We start from the raw sequence: 27,528 nt of genomic DNA, 5'->3' as shown, positions 1-27,528 counted from the left end.
CTCAATAGGCTAATCCTCCACCTGCGGCGCTGGCACCCCGGGTTCTAGTCCCGGTCAGGGCTCCGGATTCTGTCCCGGTTGCCCCTCTTTCGGTTCTGCTCTCTGCTGTGGCCCAGGAGTGCAGTGGAGGATGGCCCAGGTCCTTGGGCCCTGCACCCGCATGGGAGACCAGGAGAAGCACCTGGCTCCTAGCTTCGGATCAGTGCAGTGCGCCGGCCTCAGCAGCCATTGGAGGGTGAACCAACTTGGTAAAGGAAGGCCTTTCTCTCTGTCTCTCTTCTCTCACTGTCCACTCTGCCTGTCAAAAAAAAAATATATATATATATATTTGACCTTAAATATATCTAATAAGCATTTCTTAATAGGAATATCTCTACCAGAGCCATCTATCTGCCCCATTTTCCTGGAGCTTCTGCTTCTTAGAAACAAGAACTTGGTCTTAATCATCTTTCTATCCCAAGGACTTATGTAATGCAGGAGTGGTGATTTCATTTGTCTTTGTAACAAATTTTGCTTTTCATAATTTTTTTACATTTCATAAAAAATAGAACATAAATAATTTTATATGAATTTCAGTTTTTTAGTTTTAATTCTATGCATTTTTAAAATTTCCAAAAGTCTTACTTTGGGGGCTTGCACTGTAGTTAGAGCCCCAGCCTGCAGAACTGGCATCCCATATGGGTGCCAGTAAGAGTCCCAGCTGCTGCTCCACTTCAGTCCGGCTCCCTGCTAATGCACCTGGGAAAGCAGTGGAGGATGGCCCAGGTCCTTAGGCCCCTGCACCCATTTGGGAAACCCGGAAGCAGCTCCTGGCTCCATCAGCTCAGTTCCAGCCGTTACAGCCATTTGAGGAGTAAAGCAGCAGATGGAGGACACCCCTCCTACCCCCCCCCCCCTTTTCAAATAAGTAAAAGAATCTTTTTTTAAAAAAGTCTTACTTTGGAAAATAGTTGATGGCATTAATAAGCAGAAAAAGCAAATTAAAGTTTTTTTAAACTTTTCTGGAAGTATATATTTTCAACTTTTTACTAGATGTTTTTTAGTAGATTTCTCCTAGTAGTAGTAGTCAATGATAGAATAAGTTTTTGGTATATTCTTCTTTTGTGTGCATTTTAATATATGTCAGCTGTGGTATGTGGCATACCCTTTACCTCCAGTGATTGATCTGATTTTGTGTCTTAAAGGCTCTTGACCTGGCGTCCCACTTCTGGAGAAACTGCTCCCCCACCTACATCTCCTGTGAGTGAAAAACAGTTGGTAAGTTTTATTAAATAAAGCATTTTTTAAATTTGCAGTAGGTAATTTTACTACCATGGGTCAAATTTTCATATATGTGTGTTCTAGGCCTTTTCTAGTATTATAACAAAATTCCAGAGATTGAGTAACTTACAAATAATAGAAATTTATTTTCTTAGAGTTTTGGAAGCTAGAAAGTTCAGGATCAAGGTGCAGGCAGGTTTGATGTCGTGTGAGAGCTACTCTCCGCTTCTAAGATGGTGCTTTGTTGCCATTTTCTCAAGTGACAGAAAGCAGAGGGACCAATTGGGGCCCCATTGGTTTCACCCAACTCTGTTTAAAGCACTTATTCTATTCATGCACTGAGCACCTTCTGAAGGCCCCCACCTGTTACTAGCATTGCATTGGAGACTGAATTTCAACATGAATTTTGGAGAGGACACATATATTCATAATGTAGTAGTGTGCCCAATTGTTTTAAACAGATGGTATAAATACGATGTCTAGAATTCTCAGGTTAAGTTTCATGGTGATAAATTTCTTGGACAATTTCAGTTTAACTCTGTAAATGCCATGGAGGGGTTATTTTAATTTATATTTTTAAAATACAGGGCACAGGGAGGGATATTTGGGTTAATGTTTAGATGCTCACATCCCACATTGTAGTTTGACTCCAATTTCCTGCTAATGCAGACCCTGAAAGGCAGTGGTAAAGGCCGAGGCAGTTGTGTTCCTACCAACCCTATGGGAGACGAAGCTGAATTCCCAGCCACCTGCTGTGTGTCCAGTGCTTCTGTCATGGGCATTTGGGAGTGAACTAGTAGATGAGAGCATACTGTATCCATCTCATAGTTGTAAAGACCAAAATAAAGGAGTCTTCAGGGCCATGTCCCCTCAGAAGGCTCTAAAGGAAAATTAAATCCATCTTTCAGCTCCTGGTGGCTGCTGGCAACCTTTGGCATTTCTTGTGATTACATCCCCCGATTCCTGTCTTCATCTGAATGCAGTCTTCTTGCACACGTGTGTGTGTCTGTGTCTATGTGTGTGTGTGAGATAGAGATCTGATCTATCTCCTTTGTTAGTTTCTGATCTGTGTCTTGTTTTATTGAGTGCATTAGTTACTGGATTTAGAGTCTACCAAAAATTCAGGATGATCTCATCTTGGAAATCCTTAATTATATTTGTAAAGACTGTATTTCCAAGTAAAATAACATTCACAAGTACTAGGGATTGGGACTTGGATTATCACTGGGGGAGAGAGGAATGGCACTATTTTACCCATTAAAGTGTACCCTCTCACACCCAAAAATCCTTACCCATGCTTTGAACAAAGATCGTTGCATCCTTAGAATCATCTAGTCTCAGGTCATTAGCTTCTTACTAAGTCAAAATCCCATATAAATGTCTTATCACTAGTCCTCATCTCTATCATCAAGATCAAGAATGGTTGAGATTCCAGGTTGTCGCTCCCCCTCTTCGTGGAGGAACGACACAAGACCCTGCCTAAGCTTCATATCCGAGTCACGGCACCATTATGCCGCTCCCCCTCTTCGTGGAGGAACGACACAGGGCCCTGCGCTGTTCTTTTGTCTGCTCGGCCCTCCCCGGGTTTGCTGCTGGTTCTTCCCGGGTTGGCTGCCGTCCCTTCCACCTCCGTGGAAGGGCGGTTCCCCCTGGCCACTTTCCCCACTTCCGCAGGGGAGCGGCACACCGCCGGCCGGCTCTCTCGGGGGCTGCACAGGTGTTCCTTCAGATAGATGTTCCCCTTAGATGTTCCTGGTGCATATTGTCTCTCTCCTCCTTTATAGTCCTCTTCCACCAATCCCAACTCTGCTACCCACACGCCGAGTACGCTGCTCTCCTCCAATCAGGAGCAGGTCCTACAGTTTCTTGGTTGAACTGGAGGCAGCTGAGTAGAAGCTGTTTCTCCCTTCTCAGCGCCATATTGTGGGAGAGCAGATGCATAGAATAAGTCTTAATTCCAGTAACTTAGTCTAGTCCGGGTTGCTCCCCACACCAGGTATTACAAGTTTTGAGGCAAAAGCCATCTCATCTGTGAACCTCTCAACCTAGAAAACAAGTCATCTACTTCCAAAATACAGTGATGAGTCAGGCATACAATAGACATTCTCATTCCAAAAGGGAGGAATTGGAAGGAATAAAGGGATCATTAGTCCTAAGCAAATTCAAAATTCAATAGGGCCTGAGAGTAGTGTTCTGTTGCTTGCAGCCCTGTTCTCTGAGTTGTTCTTCCTTTTTCTTATAGGTTAGCACAATTGTAGCCAAATAGCTCCTTTCCTGCCTGTCTGGCAGCCTTCCTGCATTTTATCCTGCTTCTATCCCTTTCCTTCCAGGCTGGCTCTACTTGTGCTAGTGTATCAGTTACAGAAGTCCTTGTATGTCAAAACGATCCACACTCTTAAACAAGAGACTTATCTCTAGATAATCCTACTCTGTTCCAGGCTTTTGCTGAAATGGTTGGCTTCATTAGCTACATAACTAACCTCTCAGCGAAACGTTGTCCTAGTTTTCTTCCAAGGATGTTTTTCTTACAATGAATTTCTTAATTTTAGTGTCTTTTCCAACTTAGATAGATCAAGATCCTCCCAAATATCAAGTGCACATTACTGTTTTGATGAACAGTATTGCCTCAACTTGACTTTCTCCTCACATTTTACTGTAGGCAGCAAGGAGAAAGCTGGCTGTACCTTTTATACTGTACTTGGAAATTTTTTCAGCTAAATATCCAGGTTCGCTGGATTGTGAATTTCTGCTTTCCACCCAGCAGTACAATATAATGTTGCCAAGTTTTCTGCCACTTTATAACAAAGATAGCCTTTCTTCCAGTATCCAATAACATGTTTCTGATTTCCTTTTGAAACCTCATCAGAAGCACTCTTTAACATTCATATTTCTACCAATATTTTTTTAGATTCCATATATTTGAAAGAGTTACAGAGAGAGGTAGAGACAGAGGTCTTCCAATCGCTGATTCACTCCCCAATGGCCAGTCCAAAGCCAGGAGCCAAGAGCTTCTTCCGGGTCTCCCACATCAGTGCAGGGACCCAAATTAGGTCATCTTCCACTGCTTTCCCAGCACATCAGTAGGGAGCTGGATTGGAAGTGGAGCAGTCGGGACTTGAACTGGAGGTCATATGGGATGCCAGTGCTGCAGGCCAGGGCTTTAACCCACTGCACCACAGCACGGCCTCCCCGATATTCAGTTGTGACCACACACATATTCTCTCTTCTGAATCCTCACTGGAATCCTTATTTAATCCAGCAGTTGCAGTTCTGACTTGTGCTTTGTAATTCTTAGGATCTCCATTATTACTCAGTTCCACATATTTTAGGCTTTTGTTAAGAGCAGTATCCTCACTGAAATGTTATCGAAATCTGTATCAGTTAGGGCTTTACCAGAGAAACAAGGGAAACATGGGGGAGAGAAGGAAAGAAAATTTCAAGGAATTGGCTTATATGATTGTTGGGACTGGCGAGCTTGAAATTTGTTAGGGCAGACTGGCAGGTAAGGGTACACTTGCGTAGGAACTTTGAAGCTGCAGCTTACAGGTTTTTGAATTTAAGGAAAACCTGAGCTTTGCACTTTGAAGTAAAGCCCACTCAGCTTATTGAGGATAATCTTTCCAATGTAGCTGACTATAGACAGTAACCATACACCTGCACAGCAATACCTGGCTTAGTGCTTAATTGAATTAATTGACTGTTCTTTGGTTCAAAAATATGACATTGATACTGTGTCCTAGCCAATTTCAATATAAAACTAACCATTACACCAAATTCTCCATGTTATTTTATTTGCTTTTCATCCTCTTTTTCTCTCATTCTCTTGCCCCCCTTCTCCACAGACATACAGTTTTCTGAATTATTTGAGAGTAATTTGTAGATGTTACTTTTTTTTTTTTTTTTTTTTTTTAAGAAAAGGGAGAGTTAGGGAAAAGAGAGATCTTCCATGTGCTAGTTCACTCTCCAAATGGCCACAATGGCCAGGGCTTGGCCAGGGCAAAGCCAGGAGCCTGGAATTCCACTGGGTCTCCCACATGAGTGGCAAGAGACCAAGCACTTGATCCATCTTCCACTGCTTTCCCAGACACATTAGCAGGAAATGGATCTTAGGTGGAACTCAAACTGGTGCTCATGTGGGATGTCCTTTTATGCCTAAATTTTTTAGTGTGTATTTCCTTGAAGGGAAAATTTATTTATTTGTGTGTGTATGCATATTTATGTATGTATATATAAATATATTGCATAACCACAGTATGAGAACTAATCAGGAAGTTATCATTGAAATAATGCTATAATCTACAGGCCTTACTCAGATTTCTACTATCTCCCAATATCATCCTTCAATTTTAAGCCAAGGAAACCATAGTTAGTAAACTAATGCCCACTGACTATTTGCCCTCCACAACTTTTAAGTTCCTTAATGAATAGGCAACAGTTAAAACAGATTTTACAGGAAGATTTCATTCTGAATTCTCTTGAGATTGTGACCTCTGGCATACTGCGCCCACATTACTCCGTGACTCACTGACTGAAGTTGTCTGTTCATCACAGACCTCAGCACTTCTCAGGAATTCCGTTGGCAACCCTAGAATATGCTTGTTCTCATTTGGGTGCTTGCCTTGTGTACTGTACAGCATAGCTTTTTCAGCGTGGGCTTAGATTCCAGCTGAAATCAAATCCTGGCTCAACACTGACTGGCTCTGTAGCCTTTGACAAGTCGTTTACCCTCATGGGAAAAGTAAAGCTTGTAAAGAAGAGTCCTTCAAATAAGGCAGCACCACGACTGTACCTGCTCCTAGATTTAGAGTGGTGAGCCTGGGGTTCTCCTGAGACAGCAACTCCTGGCCACGTGGCTTCACTGAGTTCTGTAGCACCACAGTGGCCACCATTTCTTTCACTCTCCTTTCTTCATCTTTCTCCTCTCTTCTGTACTTAGAATTTATGATATTTTCCCCTGCTACTGTCAGCTGAATTGTTGCTTATTGTGCAGTCAATGACTACTTTTTTATTAGAAATTTTAAAATACCCTATCAATCACTGGAACATTATGGGATAATACAGGTAAAACATGAAGGTTTTTTTTATACTGTGCCATATCCCTGCCCTTACTTTAGTATTTAATTCTGTGGTTTATAGCCTCCCATCTGTTTTCAGTGCATCTGCATGTATTGGTTATATTTTAGAATTTTTTTGGTTTTGTTTTATTTTTAGAAAAACTAAAATCTTACTTGGGACTTGTTCAGAATGTCTAGAAAATACATTCACCTCAGTACACAGACATTTCTGTTACAGGTGATCTTTATCCACTAGACAATTCTTGTTCTTTTAAATTTTATTTATTTGTTTAATTTAAAGCAGAGTGACAGAAAAGGAGAGACAGAGATTCTGTCCACTGATTCACTCCTATAAGTGCTTGCAACAGGCAGGTCTGTGCCAGACTGAAGCCAAGAGCCTGGAACTTCATCCAGGTCTCCCGTGTGGGTGATAGGGGTCCAAGGATCCAAGAACCATCATCTACTGCCTTTCAGGCACGTGAACAGGAAGCTAGATCAGAAGTGGAGGCAGAACTCAAACCAGGCACTCTGATAAAGGATATGGGCGTCCAGGTGGCAGCTTAACCAGCCGCACCACAGGGCACATTCCTAGACAGTTGATTTTTACAGGATGAGCATGCTAGTTCTCGATCTGATGCACAGCTGCTCTATAAAGTGCAAATATTACCAAAAAATTATCTTCTTTACATTGGCTAATCAGAAAAATTGAAAAAGCAGTGTACCTGACATTTAAAAATTCCTCTATACAGAGAATGATTTTTAAACCCCCAATATTATGACCTGCTTTTTGTGTATGTATAGTTTTCTGAGGAGAAAGTTCTTAGAAATCACCAGAATGATTGACCAAAACAATTTAAAAACCATGTTTTCGTTTATCTTCAGTAAGACAGTATATTTTTTTCCTTTATTTGATAAAGGTAGGGAGAGAGAGAATTGATCTCCCACTCACTGGTTTACTCCCTAAATACCAGGAGACCAGAACTCAACCCAGGACTCCCACATGAGTGGCAGGGATCCACTTGCTTGCTAGCGTCTGCATTAGCAGGAAGCTGGAATCCAGAGCCAGAGCCAGGAATCAGACTCAGGCAGTTAGGTATGGGACACAGACATGGTAACTGCTAAGACAAACACCTAGCTCTGAAAATGTAATTCTTAACTACTGACAATTTTCCTCTTAAAATATGCTTATTAAAATATACAAGGGAGACATTTCCTTTTTGGTAGTTTTTTCTTGTTAAATGACACTATTTATGCATATTTATGAGTGTAGTATAGTAATTCAGTGTATAGGTGGAAAACCACACTGCGTGCCTCTATTCTCCTACTAGCATTGTAGTCAGGGCAACATGTGAAGCAAAGAACAATCCCCTGCATCCTGCAACTGTGGGAGATTCTGGACATTATCCCAGAGCTACACTCATATACTTTACATAAGCCAGGGGATTCTCCTAAGCTGCTAGAAGCTAACGTCAAAGGCAGCCCATGAGAAAATCCACTGCTACCCTGGAAGATCTGGGTAATGACCCCATCATATCAGCAAAACCAGACTGTAACATTTGTTCTAAATTTCTCAGTGCCACTGGAATCTACCCAGTGGAAATAGGAAAGAACCTAACTGCCTTCTACCTCTCTGGATGCATACCCTCTACAGTAAAATCTGTATACCTTGTAGTCCTCCTGTAGGACTGGAACAGAGTTCACGTCACATCCTATAGTCCTAGGACCAGGGCTGTTGGTATTGTAAGCCACAGGAACTGAGGAAGGGCCCATCTGTATTACACAATCCTAGAGCCACAGCGGTTGATGCCACAAGTCCTGGCATCACTCAGGCTTGCCAGTAGGACAAAGGGACAGCCACTTTTGTCTCCCTTGGCACCAAGGACAAAGCCCTGGCTATCACATTCACCATAGAGACTGACACTGAATTCTGTGTGGGCCAAAGATACACACCCCAGGAAACCCTTATTCATCTAAAAGCCATGCATCTATCTCTACAGTCTATAGTCCACAGTGTCACTTACAGACACAGCTGACATTGATTGACAGATCACTCAGAGACTACACTCTTGGACTCACTTAGAACCAAAGTCAAAGCAATAAGCTAAGTGATACGCTGCATTCTAGCTAAACCATAAACTCTTTTCCAATAAAGCCTATTCCATAAAGAAGGGACGAATATACTCGGTGGGAAGATGTCAATGTAGGGACACAGGAGACATAAAGAAGCAAGGTAGCATGGCACCTTCAAAAGAATGCAGTAAGAAGGGCCAGTGCTGTGGCATAATGGGTTATGCGGTGCCAGAATCCCATATGGGCGCGGGTTCGAGTCCCGCCACTCCACTTCTGATCCAGCTCTCTGCTGTGGCCTGTGAAAGCAGTGGAGGATGGCCCAAGTCCTTGGGCCCCTGCATCCATGTGGAAGACACGGAAGAGGGTCCTGGCTTCAAATCAGCCCAGCTCCAACCTTTGCGTCTATTTGGGGAGTGAACCAACAAATGAAAGGCTTTTCTCTCTCTCTTTCCCTCTCTCTGCAGCTCTGCCTCTCAAATAGATAAATATCATCTTTAAAAAAAAAAATACAGTGGTCCTCCAGAGTTAGATCTTGAGCTGAAGGAAATCTATGAAATTACAAATATATAATTCAAAATAATGATTGTAAGGAAGCTCGATAAAGCAGAGAATACATATATATGTACATATTAATAATGAGGAAATCAATGACATGATTGAAAATGTTACTAATGAGATAGAATTCATTAAGAAGAACCAAATAAAAATTTTAGTGTTGAAATAATCAGTGAAATAAAAGCTATGATTGAGAGTTTTAACAACAGAATAAACCAAGTAGAAGTACAGAATTTCTGGCCTTGAGGACAAGAATTTTGAAATAACCTAATCAGAAAAAAGCAGAGAAGAGAATTTAAAAGAATGAAAGACGTCTTTGCAAAATATAGAACACCATTAAATGACCACATGTTCGTGTTATAGGTATTCCTGAAGAAGAAGGTGTTGAGAACCTGCTAAATGAAATAGTTGAAAATTTTCCAGGTTTTGAAAGAGACATGGACATCCAGATACAAGAAGCTCAAGTTACCCCCAAGCAGACTCAATCAAAAAAGTTCTTCTCTAAGGCATAGGCATCAAATTATCAAAAGTTAAAGACAAGGAAAGAATCTTAAAGACAGTAAGAGAAAACTGTCAAGTTACATATAAAGGAAAACCAATTAGATTGACATCAGACTTTCTCAGCAGAAACCCTACAGGCCAAAACAGAGTAGGATGATATATTTAAGATCTTAAAGCTTCCACCCAAGATTATTATATCCAGCAAAGTTATCCTTTGAAAGTGAAGGACAAAACAGAATTTACCGTAACCAGACCAGACCAGACTTACAAGAAATTCTGAAGGATGTCCTGCATTAGAAGTCCACATGAAATAGAGGTCTCCACCAAATTCACTGACAGAGCAGGTAGAATCATTATTCAGTCAACAAAATGACAGGTATTAGTTCTTAATCTATCAGTACTAACCTTAAATGTAAATGGATTAAATTCACCCAAAAGACTTCAATTGATTGGATGGAAAACAACAACCTCACAATATGCTGCAGCCTCCAAGAAACTCACTTCACAAATGAAGATATACACGGACTGAAGGTGAAGGGTTGGAAAAAGATAGAACGGGCAAATGGAAACCAGAAGTAAGCAGACATAGTTATCCTGATAGCAGATAAAACAGACTTTAAGTCAAAAACTGTAAAAAAAAATAAAGAAGGACATTATATTTTGATAAAAGGTTCTATTCATCAAGAAGATATAACAGTCAAATATGTGCACCCACTATAAGACCATCCATATACATATATATATATGTATATATATATAGCAAATACTATTAGACCTGAAGGGAGAGATATTAGATAGGTCATCCAGACTGAAAATCAATAAAGATACATCAGAGTTGAAATGTACTATTGAGCAAATGGACCTAACACATATTTATAGGACATTTCGCCTGAAAGCTACAGAATACACATTCTTTCATTAGCACATGGGACGTTTCCTAGGATAGACCACGTTAGGCCAGAAATCAAGTCTCAGCAGCTCTGTTCACAGTAGCCAAAATTTGGAATCAACCAAGGTGTCCATCAGATGAATGGATAAAGAAAATGTGTATATACACAATGGAATATTATTCAGTTATAAAAGAGAATAATTCTACCATTTGCAGCAAAATGGGTACAACTGGAGGACTTCTGGAGTGAAAAAAGCCAGATCCAGAAAGCCAAATATTGCATGATCTCCCTTATATGTGGGAGCTAAAATTCAAAAAACAGAAAATAAAGAAGAAAGAAAAAAGTATATATCAGTGTTGCTGCAAGTACAGTTTTGTAAAACTGTTTTATACCTTTATGAAACCATTGGTTAAGATTGTTATACTACTATAGTTTGATCTTTGATCTTTGATTACTTTAAAATTTACCATATATGGGTGAAATGGTGATTTTACCATTCAATTATTGTTTATAGCCATTGTCTGTATCCCCACTAAACTAGAGTACTGTTACTTTGTACTTGTTAAACTTATTCAGTAAAGTATCAAGACTTTTTACCATCATGTAAATTTAAAATAGCTCAAAAACTAAAAAATAAGGGAGAAGAAAGAAGGGAGTTGTAGGGGAGAAAGGGAATATCATTATTATGATATTAGGATTATATCCACAGAGTACATTGAATCTGTTAAAAACTAATTAAAAATTAAAAAGAATTCAGTGCATCCATACAATGTTTAGTAATAAGATCAGAGTAGTTAGTAGCATTTGTACCTCCACTTATTTTTCATTGTTTTTCTGTTGAGACTCTTTGAACTCTTCTCCTGGTTATTTTGAAATATATAATAAATTATTATAGATCATATGTGCTGTGCTTTATAGAACACTGGAAACCATTCCTCTTAACTAATGTATTTTGGTACCTGTATTCCAGCTTCACTGTAATCTTCCCGCCCTTGCCTTCCCATACTACTGAACAGTGTTCTACTCTGTACTTCTTGGACATCAACCATTTTGGCTCCCACATTTGAGCAACTTGTGCCTTTGTTTTTCTGTGTCTGGTGCTTATATATAATGTTAGTTACTTTTAGACAACAATCATTCTCTTAAAGAATATAATTTTATAAGGTTTGCTATAAGCTTTCTTGCACGTACGTTTTTAGCTAGCCTAGTCAACTGAGTACTCTGTTGCATCCATAGAATTTTTACTCAAAGCCTCTAATGTGTTAAACACAAGGATGAGTGAGAACCACAATAACAATAATGAAATGTCTTTAGATTTGTGTGGCACTTTCACTTTATTTTTTTAAAGATTTATTTATTTGAAAGGCAGAGTTATAGAGAGGCAGAGGCAGAAAGAGAGAGGTCTTCCATCCGCTGGTTCACTTCCCAGATGGCTGCAGTGGCTGGAGCTGTGCCAATCCAAAGCCAGGAGCCAGGAGCTTCTTCAGGTCTCCCACACGGGTGCAGGGGCCCAGGGACTTGGGCCATTTTCCACTGCTTTCCCAGGCCGTAGCAGAATGCTGGATGGGATGTGAAGTAGCCAGGTCTCGAACCGGTGTCCATATGGGATGCCAGCACTGCAGGCAGCAGCCTTACCCACTACGCCAGTGCACCTCTCTGTGCTTTCTTTTTTTTTTTTTTTTTTTTGACAGGCAGAGTGGACAGTGAGAGAGAGACAGAGAGAAAGGTCTTCCTTTTGCCGTTGGTTCACCCTCCAATGGCCGCCGCGGCCGGCGCGCTGCGGCCAGCGCACCGTGCTGATCCGATGCCAGGAGCCAGGAGCCAGGTGCTTTTCCTGGTCTCCCATGGGGTGCAGGGCCCAAGCACCTGGGCCATCCTCCACTGCACTCCCGGGCCACAGCAGAGGGCTGGCCTGGAAGAGGGGCAACCGGGACAGAATCCGGCGCCCCGACCGGGACTAGAACTCGGTGTGCCGGCGCCGCTAGGCGGAGGATTAGTCTAGTGAGCTGCGCCGCCGGCCTTGTGCTTTCATTTTTAACATGTTTTCACATTTGGCCCTTCTTGTAGCTTGTGGACCAGGTGTGGTACATGTTATCCCCATCTTACCTAGAACTGGAAATGAAGAATCATTAACTCTGATATTTTAAATCCCAGTTAAAGTATTATTTTGATCGACACTGTTTCTGGTAACATAGGGCAGGCACTGTTACATCAGTACTAGCGGAGAAGTACTCCTGATACCAGGATCTGTCTTTTCTGAGTGTGCTGTGCTATTACAGTAAAATAAGTGATAAGACTGCCACATTTTGTTTGACACTGTGCTTAGAGTTTTACATCCATGAATTCTAATTCTTACCAGTCTATAAGGAAAGTGTCATCTCCACACTGAGATTCAGAAATCCTCGGGTCAGGGAGATTCATCATTTTTCTAAGACTCAGTTAGTATTATCACTGCAGCTGAATTCTCATGTCGGTCTGTTGGACTCCAGGTCCAGCTCTCCAGCGTATTACACTCCTGGTCAGTTACCCTTTCTGCTAACTTTACTGGTCCCTTGGATGACAGAAGATCTTTCCCTAAACTACTGCTGCAAAGTTTTCTTGGGCTCAGACTCTATGAAGCATGTGAGATCTACCCCTCTGCAAAATTTGGGTTCTGCATAGGCCTCAGGAACATTGGGCCGTACTGCTGACTGATTTTTGCGTGCGGTGAAGGATGGCTTTTTTCCTGTTGCTGTTAGGTGGTGATCAGGCCTGAGGTATATGAGGGTCAAAAAAAATATTTGTTTTTTCTCAAGGCTGTCAACTTTTATCCATGTATTTAGGTAACTGAAAATAAGTTTTTCATTGTATATATAATCACAGTGCACAGGATGTCATTTTCATAGAAACATAATACAGTTTTGTTAAGCTGTGTAATAAAAAAATTTTCATCTTTTGACCATACTTTGAATTTTTTATTTTATTAGGATACAATATCACAGAAATCTGTAGATATCCATGATTCCATTCAGCCACGATCTGCAGATAATAGACAGCAAGCACCATTGGTTTCTGTCTCTACTGTAAATGAAGAAGCCAGCAAAATTAAATCTACAGCAAGTGAGTTATTTCTCTAAATAAAAATGGTGTGTTTTGTCTAGTAAAGGGATAACTTTTTTCTTGTATTACTAAAAAGCATATGCTTTTGTAATTGTGTATTCACTTCATTACTGTGTTTACCACAACTTGGACACCTGAGAAGCCTTCTTGGAGAAGGTCAAGAACTGTACTAACACCTGCAGTATCAGCTTTTTCCACAGTGCATTTGGCAAATGTTGGTGTCGAGCATATGAGTCTTTCCCTGGCTGCGTGTCGGCTGCATTTTCCATCTGCAGAGGTGGAACCTGAACAGGCCTTCCTCTCCCCGACTGCTGCTCTCTGAGCTCTCTAAGGAGAGCAGACTTCTTTCCACAGTTTACTTTGTGGCCCAGCTGTGCCTGCTCTTCCATTGCTGCTCATCCCTCGCAGTTAGTTCTCTCACCTTTTCCCACTAAAAGGGGAACATCTTCACTTTTTAACTAAGTTGGATAGTTTTGTTTGCTGAAGTAAAATTATAACACCTAGGACAATCACCTTCTCAGCAGAAAGACTTGGGTCTTAAGCACTTTTTAAAAATTGAGGTGAAATTTGTGTAACAAAACTAATCATTTAACCCGACACTTAGCACAATCACCATCTGGTTCCTAAGCATTTTCATGACCCCCAAAAGGAACTCTAAACCTAGGTTGCAACCACTCCTCCGTATTCTGTTCCCAGCCTCTGACAACTTGTAGTCTTTCTGGGTCTATGAATTGGCTATTCTGGGTCTTTCATGTAAATGAAATCATAAAAAATATGACCTTTTGTGTCCAGCTGCTTTCACTTGGCATCCTGTTTTCAAGATGCATCTCATTGAAGCATAGATCAGTTATTTCTTTTTACTACTGAGGTTATAGCCCATGGATGTGTCTACCATATTGTTTCTCCATTCATCTGCTCATGAACGTTTGGGTTTGTTCCAACGTTGGGTATCATGACTAGTGCTATGAACATTCATGTACAGCTATTTGACTGCTTGTTTTCAGTTCTTTTGCATATATACCTAGGTGTGGACTTGCTGGATCATCTGGTGATTCTGTATTTAACTTTTGGGGGAACCACCAAGCTGTTTTCAATGGTGGCTCTACAATTTTATATTTCTACCAGCAAATCGAGTTTTTCCACGTTTGCTAACACTGTTTTTCAAATGATAGCCATTCTAGTGGGTATGAAGTGGTACCTCATTGTGGTTCTGATTTGTGTTTAAGTATTAGTGATATTAAGCATATTTCATGTACTTGTTGGCCATTTGTCTTATACATGTCCTTTGCTCATTTTTATTTAGGTTTATCTTTTTGTAGAATTATAAGAGCTTGCTTCATATTCGTGATACTAGACCCACATCAGATACATTATTTACAAATCTTTGTTTTCTGTCATAGTAGATCTTTTCACTTTGTAGATAATGTCCTCTTATACATGGAAGTTTTCATTTTGATGAAATCTAATCTTTTTTTTTCTTTCATTTCTTCTGTTTTTGGTGTCATAGATAAGAATCCACCACAAAATCCAAGATTGTGAGGATTTTCCCCCATATTGCCCTTCAGGAGCTTTCCTCTTTCAAGCTGCTACATTTAAATTGAGTCATTTAGATTTTTTTTCAGTGCATTTTTAAAGAATATAATTATAGTTGTTTTTGAGAAGGCAGGCTTTGGTGTCCTACTTGAATGGAGCTCCTTAGCTTCAGCCCCTGTATCTTGCTGACTTCTTAAAAGGGGAGGTAGGTGGTGTGGAGCTGCCCATTTCCATTTTCCATTCCTGTTCTCTGGAGAACAGAATGGCTCAGGTCAGCATCCGTTGCAGTTTCAGTCTGCCCTGGAAAATGCCGTGAGTGCAGAATAGTGAGTTGTGTGAGAGAAGGACTTGACTTTTCACTTGACTGATCTGGGAGTATACCTTCTCCTGGAGCAAGGGTGCTGTCTGCTACCCAGAGCTGTGCGCATCTCACAACATCCGTATGCACCCTGCTCTTGCTCCCTAGCTGTTTTTAGGTAAGGTTCTTCCTGGACTTGTCGATTTACAGTAGGTGGAGCTTGAGTAAAAACAAATGGGCACCATATTCCCACAAGCACCTTCTCTTGTCGGGTAGGTGGTAGTTCTTTGGTATGGAAGCCAGTTACCATCTGATTCTGCTGCTCAGAGAAATGAAATCGCAGAACAAACCTGAGTCCCCTACCCTGTCTAAAGGGCAGCTGGCTCATTCTTCCTGCGTACTTTCAGGAAACACAGCCACTTTATCTAGACTCTGTGGAGGTAAAGTCTGCTTAGTGATGCTCTCCTGTGGTGACCCATTGACATTGGTAACCTGTTAAAACCTTGGCAATGTTAGGGCTTATTGTGGGCAAAATTTCTCCAGGTAGATGTCCTCAGATATGCTGGTGGCTCTTGCTGGTGAGACGTTAGGATTGCTGTCCTGTTTTCTGAGGATGGAGAGGTTTGGCTTCCCTCTTGAGTTAGTGCAGTTTCATCTGCTCATCTCTCAGCTTCACTGCAGCTGGCAGGCGTCCTGCTGGGAAGCTCTCTTAACATCTGGGAGCGTTCACATTGGCACTCATTGGGACTGATGAAAGACCTCTCCCTAGAGTCTGCCAGCTGCTAAGTCCCTGCTGGAGTGCAGGTGCTGTCAGGAGTCTCTTGCCCCAGGAACTGAGGTTTCTATGACGCAAATGAGTGAATGAGACTGTGCCATTCGTATCATCTTTGTGATAAAGGACTATGAACAAGAGACAACCATGGGACTTTTTTAAACTTGAGATCCAGTTCTAAGAACCACATGTTAGATAGAACGTTTCTGAAAAATGTGTGAAAGGGAGTCTTTGTTAATAATCTCAGTAAGAATAAGTTGAAGCAAATTATGTTGCTGCCCTATAACATGAATTTAACTTCCACAGTTTGGTGCCAAAAGTAGGGACGTTTTAGTGGAATGCTTTTTATAGTAGAAAGCAGCAGAAGGCTTTTCAATCATCTTGTGCTTAGAGCCATTGCCGTGAGACTCAATAGGCAGCCACTCTCCAGAGAAGGCCCTGAAAAGCAAGATCGGGCTGTGGCTTTAAGGCTGAGTGGTCGTGGGACTGCGTGAGCCCTGCCTAGCCCTCTCAGCATCCCAGTTGTTGAGTCTTCTTTCCTGACCTTGTGTCTCTGTATTTGCTTAACTGGATGGTCAGTGGCATGACAGGCTCTTACGAAGATGCCCTGTGGGCCGATGAATCATGAGAAAACCTTGAGCAGATCTGAGGACAGAGGAACATAGTTCCTGTTACAGCTGCACACAAGAATGCAGAGTAGGAGGAGGACTTTTGCTAATTTGCTGTGGCTGCTTTGTAGTAATGCACTTAGCCCAGCCTTGGCTGGTGGATTCATTTTATTTTAGCTGTAACTATTAATATAGATGCAAATAAAATGTGTGCTGTGGCTAAACACAGTATTGCGTGGTCTGATGAGAATTCTTGGCTGTCCTTCACTTGTCTTGCATAGATCAGGTTCCTCTTGTTCTGTTATGGTGCAGGCTTTTATGCTACCTATATTCAAAGGTCAGACTTGGGTATATAGCAAATTCTAGTTAACTTTTAATTTTTTATTCATTTGTTAAATTTTATTTAAAGATCTGAATTTTATTTAGTAATTCATAGTGGAACTGTCTTAGATGTATTCACTGTTAAAAATTGTGGGATATTTTTGTTATTTAAAAAGTTACTTTTCTAAATATTAACTAAATGAAAGTTTTGGCAAGCAGTGCAGTGTGAAAAACAGTATGTCCTTCTCAGGGTGTAATGTGCAGGGTACTTTCATACATAGTATTTCCTTAGCATTGTAATGTCATAGAAATCATAAAGGATTCAAAATAATTTTTTGTTTGCATGTGCATTGGGGGGGTTTCCTCACAGAATTTCCAGAACAAAAATTGTTTGCTGCCCTGTTGATTAAATGTGTTGTGCAGCTGGAACTCATCCAGACTATCGACAACATCGTGTTCTTCCCAGCCACAAGTAAGAAGGAAGATGCGGAAAACCTAGCTGCAGCGCAGGTAAGGAGATGTCAGGACGGCTGTTCTTATTGTCTGTAGTTGTAACAGTCCAGGGTTGAGAGCAGGGAGCAGGGTGGAGGTTTGGGAAGCCATCACCCATGGGTGTCGTTTGAAACCGCGAAACTGGATGAAGTCATGAGATAATGCAGCTGGAGCGGAGGGGAGGGCTGGGGCTGAGCTCTGAGGGCTGCATCTGCAGCTCCTGGTGATGAGCAGTACCTCCTGCTGTTTGCATAACATTGATGACCTCACTGTGCTCCATTTTGACATTGAGGACAAAGCATAATTGTAATGGGTACAAGGGAAGGGAGGAACTGGGTACATGAAAGAGTGTTGACTCTAAAGAATTTGGCTGTAAAAGGGCACAGGGAAGTTGCTTGAGGAGCATGACAGGGTCGAGAGAGGGATTTGCTTTGCTTTGTTCTCCAGATTGGCAGTAGGCAGTGTGTTCACTGATGAGAGCTTTCCATTAAAAGGAAGGAGGACAGTACCAGAGGCTGCGCAGTTGCTGGAGTGTATTTTCAGTAGCTAGGAATAATACTTGATGCCAAGTAGGGGCCGTCTGGGTCGTAGCAGTGAGAGATCCAGGGGAGTGTTTGGGTTCTCAGTGCAGCAAGGTCGGCACGTTTGGGAGTGGAAGTCTCGAAGTCTCTTCTGACAGCTTCTGGGTTCTCACTGAGATGGGAAGAAAAGTCATCCACCATGTAGGGCTAGAAGAACCTTTTCAGATACCGAGGAGAGAGGTGAAAAAGTGAGCTGGCTTTCTAGAAACAGGAACTAGGGAAGGGTGCCGGGCGAGCACCCTGAGCCCTTGGGGCTTTAAGAAAATCCAGTCTGTTTTCTCCTGGCAGTTCATGGCTACGGATGTGTAGTCAGCCAGTTACTAAAAAGAAGTGAGGCGTCTTACAAGAGAATAAATGGTCCGTGACTACACGTGGTTGAGGAGGAGGACTTGAGGGGCTGAATGCAGGGCTGGGGTGAGCACAGAGGCCCAGGGGTCAGATTCCAGCAGCCACCTGGGGCAGTGGGAGGGGTGTTTGGTGTTTGGGATACAGAAGAGCAAGCAGGCGTTTTTAACCCTTTGTTAACATAGAGCAGACTAAGTTTCTGGGGATACTGAAATCTGTTATTTACTAAGAGGATGTGACTGTGTGTGTGCTGTTGCTGGTTTGGTTTTCTAAGAGAGATGCGGTGGACTTTGATGTTCGAGTTGATACTCAAGACCAAGGAATGTATCGCTTCCTAACATCCCAGCAACTTTTTAAGCTACTGGACTGCTTGTTAGAGTCGCATAGATTTGCAAAAGCATTTAATTCCAACAATGAACAAAGGACTGCTCTGTGGAAAGCAGGTAAGCTGTGTGCTGTCACTTCACGCAGTTCACTAAGGGGCTCTGTGCTGCTCACAAGGCTGCACTTCAGGCCTGGGCGCGGTGCGATGTAATCCACTGCTCAGGTCTTTCACTGGGTAATGGTAAGCCAGAGAACCACCTGGCGGATTGGTTTCTGCCTTCTATAGTGCACCTGTTGTTTGGCCGTACCAATTCTTTCATTTTGTTTAGCCAGCCTGGGCCTTCCTGTTGATACTCATCAACACAGAAAAAGCTGTCCTTTTATGAATAGAGTGCTAGGTGTTTTATGTTTGCTTAGCTTATTTTATTTCCGTGAAAGTGGTTTTGTTCATCCTCTTCCCATTACGACCTAACCTTCAGGAGAGAGTAGTCTGTGTACTTGTTTCTTCCTCGCCAACTTCAGCGGAGACTGTTGGTGCTGAGGTGCACAGAGGCCTTGTTTCCACAAGCACCGGACCTTGCACGCTTTTGGCGATTGAGTCTCCCCTGGTCCCTGGCCTTTGCCCTGTTCACCCCAGATGTCTGCCCTGAGTGTTTTGTGTTTCAAGTCAGGAATACTTGAAAAGAGAAAGAATTCTAAGTACAGAAATCTCCTTCCTGTCAGGCCTCCAGCCGCGTCGTGGCTTCCTGTGGACAGAGCGTGCCGCCCTCTGTGTGACTGCCGCCCTGTGGGCTGTGGGCTATGGCTGTGGGCTGGGCACAGGCTGTTGTGTGTGGCTCACGCACCTCTGCTGAATGCACACAGAATGTGCCACCGCACAGGCTGTTTTATGTGAGATGCTTCTCAAACTAATTCCAGAAACTTGCCCTTTCTGCAGGCTTCAAAGGCAAGTCTAAGCCCAACCTTCTGAAGCAGGAAACAAGCAGCCTGGCCTGTGGGCTGCGCATTCTCTTCCGGATGTACATGGACGAGAACCGGGTCAGTGCCTGGGAGGAGGTCCAGCAGAGGCTTTTAAAGTAAGACTCTCCACTGGCTTCTGCCTTTGCCCAACGTGGCTGCACGGGCCAGAGCAGGAAAAGGGCACTGGCGGGATCAAGCAGATGAGTGCGCCGTATGGCCGCAGCAGCCAGGGCTGCATCAGGGTGAAGCCAGGAGCACAGAATTCGATAGGTCTCCCCTGTGTGTGCAGGGGCCCAAGAACTGAGCTGTCGTCTGCTGCTTTGGCAGGCGCATGAACAGGGAGCTGGATCAAAAGTGGAGTACCTGGGACTTGAACCACGGTGCCCATATGGGATGCCGGTGTTGCAGGGGGCAGCTTAGCCTGCTTCGCCACAGTTGCTGGCCCCACCAAATAGTCTTACAGACAAATACGCTTTGAACAACTGGTGGCATGTCTGCAGGGTGACAAAGATTATTTTCTCCTTTGAAATTTAAAAACTGGAAACCATTATAGTGTTTCGTCCTTTCTAATCCTGTGAGATAGCCATGTTCTACAGAGGGATGATTTGTGCAAGTGAAAATTTGCCTGCATTTAGTTGGAACAAAAATATTTGGAGTTTCAGTTGATGCAACCCCTTTTTCATTCTGTTTTACCTCATGACAAATTTAAACCCATACTAAAAATGAAACATGCCATTTAGGAAGAATACTATCACCTACATTGTGCGTTTGTGTCTAGTTGGGGAATACTTGTTCTCAGAGATCAGTTAAATGGACTTTAGAAAGATCACCTGGTCTCTGTTCTCCCATTTTTATTGACAATACTGGTAGGGCCAAGAGGAGCTAAGATCTAAGCCTTCAGTGGTCAAAGGGAAAGGCCACCCTAAACATCAGCCCAGATCTTTTGACACCATATTTATACATGTGCTTCTGCATCGTGGCTTTAAATTCAGTGAAATTTAGAGATAGGAAAATATGGGTTTTTAAGTTGCATTGGGTTTCTGAAATATGTTTGGTTTTCCTAATTTGAAGAACATCTAAGTAAATGTTGATACTATTACACCTGTTAATCTTTAAAAAAAAAAAAAAATTATTTGAGGCCGGCGCCTTGGCTCAATAGGCTAATCCTCTGCCTGCAACACCGGCACACCGGGTTCTAGTCCCGGTTGCCCCTCTTCCAGGCCAGCTCTCTGCTGTGGCCAGGGAGTGCAGTGGAGGATGACCCAAGTGCTTGGGCCCTGCACCCTCGTGGGAGACCAGGAGAAGCACCTGGCTCCTGCCTTTGGATCAGCACAGTGCGCCAGCCGCAGCAGCCATTGGAGGGTGAACCAACGGAAAAGGAAGACCTTTCTCTCTGTCTCCTCTCACTGTCTAACTCTGCCTGTCCAAAAAATATATATATATATTTGAAAGGCAGAGGCAGAGAGAGAGGTCAGAGGTCTGCCAACCGCTGTTCATTCCCCAAATGGCCACAACAGCTGGAACTGTGCCTATCCAAAGCCAGGAGCCTAGTGTTTCATCCAGGTCTCCCACGCAGGTGCAGGGGCCCAAGGACTTGGGCCATCTTCTGCTTTCCCAGGCCATAGCAGAGACCTGGATTGGAAGTGGAGCAGCCGGGACTCGAACCAGTGCCCATATGGGATGCCTACACTGCAGGCGGCAGCTTTACCCGCTGCACCACAGCGCTGGCCCCAGTACTCCTAATCTAAATAGATAGGATCTGGCAAGCTCTAAGATTTATTTATTTATGTGAGTTAAATGAGGGAAAGGGAGAGACAGATCCTCCATCTGCTGGTTCACTCTCCAGATGGCCACAACAGCCAGCTCTTAGGGTCTCCCACACAGGTGCAGGGGCCCAAGCTCTTGGGCCATCCTCCACACTTTCCTAGGCACATTAGCAGAGAGCTGGATTGGAAGTGGAGCAGCGGGGACATGAGCCCTATGGGATGGTGGCATTGCAGGCGGCAGCCCCCGCAAGCGCTCGAATAGTTACTGCTCACTGCCGCCTCTGTCGTGCTCAGTGACTGTAGAACTAACAGGAGACCTTCTCTTGCAGCGTCTGCAGTGAAGCACTCAGTTACTTCCTCACTCTAACATCAGAAAGTCACCGGGAAGCCTGGACTAACTTACTGCTGCTGTTTCTAACAAAAGTTCTAAAGATCAGTGATAACAGGGTAAGTCTGTGTCTCCCACCAGCTCCATGTCTACTGCACGGCGTTGTGACTGTGACTCCAGGCAGGGCTGCCTCCACTCGCAGCCCAGGTGCTGCTGCTGCTTGTTCAAGACCCTTAACTGCCTCAGCTGGCCTCAGTGTGCTCCCTCCTAACCTAGCTTTGTTCTCTAATCCAAGATTCTATAGGGTGTTCAGTGGGTGAGGAAATCAGAGTCCCTTAGAACATCTTGAAAAACTCTTGGGTGCCCCTTGCATTTTAGTCTCCATCATGACTCCTGGAGTCTCCACTTTGGCCCCATTTTGAAAAAGATGTACAGCCCACTCCTCAGCCTTGCACTCCCCCAACTCCTGAAGGCTGCATGTAGCATGGCTCCTGGGCCTGTGAGCCAGGCTGCAGTCATCCTTTGGCGTAGTTAGTGGTTCTTTGTGACCATGGTCCCTAGTGAATGGGGTATGAACTCATTTTAAAATTTTGAGCCAGTAGAAATGAAAGTAAAATACAAATTATATATAATTAAAGATAAATGCATATTTTAAGGTTTTCAACAATGTTTCATTTACAAAAAAAAAAAAGGGTAGCAACTCCTATATAAGGAAGCAGGGTAGTTGTGACCCCCAAGAGTGGAGGCCCTGAAAGCATGTGGGACTCCTAGGGGGGCAGGGCAGTACCACTGGGTGCTGCACAGTGCTCCTCACAGGTCACGCGCCCTAGTGCCCAGGTGCATTTCCATCCATGCTTTAAGGCCACCAAGAGCCACAGAGTCAAGAATTCTTGCGTGCAGACCCCAGGCCATGTTCTTGTCACAGTGTCATCCTGCTTCCTGGTGGTGTGCAGAGTAGCAGGAGAGGAAACAGCGGGCAGAGTTGTATTCAGAGGCTAAGGCACTACAGCAAAGATGCAGTCAACACAGACTGACATGTAAATATGGAATGTATAGTTTTGTCTGCACAGTGTTTATATATTAGGTAAAAGTTTCACAAAATCTTAAAAAATTGTATTAAACAAAAAGATGTAATTTAAATAACCTGTATTGTATAGAAACAATTCTGATGGCATGTCAAAAAGTTCTGGGAAAATGAAATGAAATTTTGGTGCAAAAAATTTTGAAATCTGTACATGCAAGGGATTCAGATAAGTTCATGCAAAATGTGTATTTTTTTTAAAAAATTGCATGGATTTCACAAACTTTTTGTATCAAGAATATCTTCATTTTTCCATAAGCTTTTGAGAGACAGTTCCTACCCACCTTTTCATTCCCTGGATGTGCTCACAATGGCATAGGCCAAAGCTCTGAGTTGACAGCTCAATCCAGGTCTTGCATGTGAGTGGCAGAACCCACCACCACTGCCTCCCAGGTCTGCATTAGCGGGAGCTGCAGAGCCACCTGTTGAACCCAGATAGGGAGAGACATGGGGGTCTCAGCAGCTAACAAACCAAATGCCCACCCCTCCAGGAACTGTTTGAAGCACCTTTGTTGTTCATGCTTGGCTTCTTTCTTGTGCTGTTGTTCAGGAAAAGCAATGCTAAATTTGAGAAATTTGTTGCAAGATACATAGTGGCAAATGTTTTACAAGATCAGGACAGATAATTAAATGAATAGTTTATTAAGTGGATCAAAAGATTGCCTTTCCATCTCTCGCTTCCATCATCCATATGCTCACTCCTTGAGGCAGACCCCGCTTCTCCTGTCTTCTGTGGTCAGTGTGTGCAGTTTTAGGCCTTGTGGTTTGCAGTGCAAGCACTACTAACGGAGAAATCCATTCTTTTCCCCCCAGTTTAAAGCTCATGCATCATTCTACTACCCTCTGTTATGTGAAATCATGCAGTTTGACTTGATTCCTGAACTTCGTGCTGTTCTTAGAAGATTTTTTCTGCGAATTGGAGTAGTTTTTCAGATATCACAACCACCTGAACAGGAACTTGGACTAAACAAGCAGTGATGGAATCTTGTGTTCTGTGGCGTTTACATCCCTCTGCTCTTTAAAAGGACCCTGGCCAGAGCTGAGGTTTCCTGCCCGAAAAATGGTTTTCTCTGAACTGCAGTGTCTGAGAGTTATTGATAAAGATGCTTAGAACTCAAACTTCGAACACTCCAGGCCCTTTTAATAATCTGATGGATTCTGTGTGCTGTGTTGGGCTCATGTGGAACAGAAAGCCTATTTTAAAAGTGTCAGTTTATGCTCGCAGGCCTGTCCTGTGTGCAGGGAGAGCCCCACATGTTCTGGCAGGCTGTGGAAGTGAAATTTACCCAAAGAACTATAAAGATTGAACTTCTGCAAGAAGTACAACTCAGGAGAGCTGTATTTTGAAGGATAAAATGTTTCTAATTGGGGGGTAGGGGAAGAAGAAATTATTGTTCATGGTAAAAAATATTTAGCACCTATGGTATTCTGAAGATTTTTGCACACTCAGGCTGTCTGAGATACTGGTAATCATCCTTCTGTGAAAAATGTACAGAGATGCAGGTCTGTAATATAAAATCATAACATTATATAGTTCTCCCTGCACTGGTTTATTTCTTTAATTTTCTTACCCACTTGCTAAATATCCCTAATATTTTGTCAAATGCACTAAACATTTTGGTTGAACTTTTTTTATATTCTGTGGGATTTTTAATTTTGCCTTTTTGAGGGGGTGGTAATTTTGAGGGTTTAACATACCCAGAAGCTATTGTGGGTGATACTTGTCAAGATCAAAAATAGGAAAACAAAGGTGAAAATATCCCTCCTGACAAGAACTACCTGTAATATAATTATTTTAGGGCTTTTAAAGATGAGCCATTAAAATAAATGATCCTGCGACTGAAACTTGAATCACTGCAAAATGAATCTTAGGTTTTTGGTTTTTTTTTCCCTTTCCTTTTGGGTGGCTGGCTGGGCTTGATGTAGATTTTACTCTATGTACAGAATTCAATGTTGAATATATTAAAATAAATCTGGCATGGTTTGGGGAGGTTAGATTTACTGGAAATGTATTCATACTGTGAATTGTGTTCTGATGGTTAAAGACAAGATTGTCAAGCATTCCGTATTAACAGTGGATGTAGAAAATTTTTTCAGATGGATAAAATGTATATGGTACAGATGTAAAGTTTTCTATGTAAAAAATTCTGTACAACTTTCTGTACAATACTGATTCTCATCTGGCATATTCTAATCAGGTTATAGGTCAATAAAGTTTTTGAATTATTTCATCAGTGCAATCAAAACCTGTGTAACCCACAGCCCCATGTTTCATTTATTATGGAAAGGATATTTTTGGCCAGAAGTACAAATTCAATAATCTTTGGATTTTTTTTCCTAGCTTCTGGTGTTAGATCCTACCTTATACCTTGCTTTCTTGACTTTAGGATATTTATAACTTTAATATTTTGTATATCTATAAATACAGAATAAATCTACACTATTTGAATAAGCTGAAACAAAGATAGCTCAAGTTCCCTTCTGGGCAGACTGCAGCATTGATATTGTGTGGTACGTAGCATACAACACGTCAGTATAATTTTTAGAGGTTTATGCCACAGAACAAGAGAGGTATCTAGTCTTTGCTTTCACACCTCTCTTGGATAACAGTTAAACCACGCACTAGCAATGTGTTTTACTTATAGTCCTAAGACACAGCTCTGGTAAACCCAAGCTGCATGCTAGAGCTGAGAGTCACCCACCTCAGTGACCAGGAGCCACTGTGACCTTCTGATCTGTCTTAGAGACAAGGGCTTCTCACATCCTGGTGGTTTAATATTTACTGGTGTGGTATCAGGACTTTCCCTAGAGGAACAGAAGCTTTCTTCAAGATGATTGAAGAAAAAACCTTTAATAGTAAAACAATTGTTACATTATTGAATACAAATCTCACATCTGTTAGTGGAAACTTGTTGAAGCAGTACCTGTGGCACCAGCTGTCATGTTGAAGTCTCTAATCCTAGTAAAAATTATGATATTCTTTGAAGCAGTACTGCTTAGTGATTATGGAAATAGACTCACTTATCCAAAGGTGCATGGTGGCAAAACAAAGATTCCAGTCTCTGTTCTTGGTGGTCCTACTGCTTTTCAACCTCTAGAAACCTAGCATACATTCCAATTTGAGTTAAATAAGAAATATACATTGATAATAAAAATAAAAATTTATTTCTGTCAAGAAGTATTTATATAAATTAGTAACTTAAGACAATGCCTTTCATTGGCACCAAAATAATATGCAGGCAGAAAGATATAACATTTAGTGCATGGCTCACAGGAATAAAGTAATTACAGCTCCATAATTTCTACAGAATCAGTAGCTACAAATGACATTAGAATAACACATTTGATCCCCTCATTACCTAGCAATGAATAGTCACAACTACAACAGATGTAATTACCAAGTGAATTATTTTAAATAGATTCCAATCTGTCTCAAGGATTATCCTGGTTTTACAGTACTGTTAAGACATTTTCTATACCTTGTCTTAATGGCAAACAGTTTAAAAATAATGCACATACGGTAGTTGAATCCAAGAGTTGATTACCCCCTTAATGGCAAAATTTTGCAAAAATAGTTCTATATAATTCTATCAATAATCTTAGCCTTTTATTTATGTACATAACATACATCTACACAATCACGGAAAAGCACTTTTATATACAGATGGAACCTGAGCAGATCATTCTCAGGTAGAAGGTACAGGTTTCACACGCTTCTCACCATAAAAGGCACTACTGGATCCAGCAGAGACTGATTTTAACCATGTGCAGTAGACAGCCCCTGCCAAGTGTAAGTGCCAGGTTTCCCAGGAACCTGCTGCTGCTCCTGCTCCTGCTCCTGGTTCAGCTGCTCTGCCATGAAGTATTTCAGTGTTTCTGAGGTCCCGGGGCGGAGCCAGGGTTCAGTTGCAACAGAGTTTGATCCGTCATCACTCACATGTTTGATGATGTCATCAGGGTCCACCAGTGAACTCTCATCGTCATCTACTAGAGGCAACAGACACATGACTCAGGTGACAAATGCGGGTCTCCTGTAGTCTGACCCATTACAGCTCTGCATTTATTTCTGTTCAGAACTCTCCTTTTAAAAGGTAGGAAAACAGACCCAAGGAGGAATTCGTTTTGTGAAACAAAAATGATCAAATGAATAAGCCGACTGCACGGCTGCAGTTTCCCAGAGGGAGTCTAAAGCAAACAAAAATTCTAAATGTATCAAAGGAGACTCTGCGGAACAAGTTAATTATGCAAGTGAATGCAGTCTGTCTTTGTAACCATCACCTCCAGGAGACGCCCTGGATACAACAGAAAGCTTTTATTTAACTTCGGGAGGTTTGAAGAATACTCTTAACCTCTAACACTAGACATAAGGAAATATAACATGCAATTCTGAGTAAGCACTGACTGGATGAAATTACTTCTGTTCTTATACCCCTAACATAAGAAGGCTATGTCTAGGCTACTAAGAAATCAGCTTTTAAGTTCCATCCTTTAAATTTGATTATATTCAGTTTTCACATTTGTCTTATAATTAGGTATAATAGAAAAATCTGTCTTCCTACCCTGTGATGTCAATTTCTTTAAAAAAAAAAATTACATCTCATCTGTGAAGTAGCCCAGCAAAAGGATATGTGCAACTTAATGAGCAATCAATCCACATCGTACCCAAAAGCTCCTGTTTGAAAGGACAATG

General features: G+C 42.1%; 2 protein-coding genes across 42 annotated transcripts in view; one reads left to right on the top strand and one right to left on the bottom strand.

Moving 5' to 3' along the window:
* The window catches only part of ARFGEF1 (ARF guanine nucleotide exchange factor 1), a 150,659-nt gene extending 125,575 nt beyond the window's left edge, over positions 1-25,084 (top strand). For 2 of the 4 annotated variants that reach the window (XM_070075109.1, XM_070075110.1), the window contains exons 33-39: positions 1,185-1,257; positions 13,297-13,429; positions 17,332-17,471; positions 18,654-18,822; positions 19,641-19,779; positions 21,759-21,876; positions 23,652-25,084. In XM_070075109.1, the coding sequence (XP_069931210.1) occupies positions 1,185-1,257; positions 13,297-13,429; positions 17,332-17,471; positions 18,654-18,822; positions 19,641-19,779; positions 21,759-21,876; positions 23,652-23,816 (937 nt within the window). In that variant the 3' untranslated portion in view covers positions 23,817-25,084. The remainder of the gene's footprint in view (positions 1-1,184; positions 1,258-13,296; positions 13,430-17,331; positions 17,472-18,653; positions 18,823-19,640; positions 19,780-21,758; positions 21,877-23,651) is intronic. The other 2 variants (XR_011389118.1, XR_007919076.2) reach the window with 2 other exon arrangements.
* An 896-nt stretch (positions 25,085-25,980) lies between these two features.
* Positions 25,981-27,528, bottom strand: part of CSPP1 (centrosome and spindle pole associated protein 1) — a 144,216-nt gene continuing 142,668 nt past the window's right edge. For 25 of the 38 annotated variants that reach the window (XM_008255605.4, XM_070075120.1, XM_070075130.1 and 22 more), the window contains one exon: positions 25,981-26,825. In XM_008255605.4, coding sequence (XP_008253827.2) covers positions 26,596-26,825 — 230 coding nt within the window. In that variant the 3' untranslated portion in view covers positions 25,981-26,595. Of the gene's footprint in view, positions 26,826-27,397; positions 27,511-27,528 lie in introns of those variants that run through there. The other 13 variants (XR_011389123.1, XM_070075112.1, XM_070075127.1 and 10 more) reach the window with 6 other exon arrangements.

Source organism: Oryctolagus cuniculus, chromosome 6 (assembly GCF_964237555.1).
Source record: "Oryctolagus cuniculus chromosome 6, mOryCun1.1, whole genome shotgun sequence".
Taxonomy (NCBI): Eukaryota; Metazoa; Chordata; class Mammalia; order Lagomorpha; family Leporidae; genus Oryctolagus; species Oryctolagus cuniculus.
The sequence above is the reverse complement of the archived record's forward strand: the minus strand, read 5'-3'. Positions and strand labels throughout refer to the sequence as shown.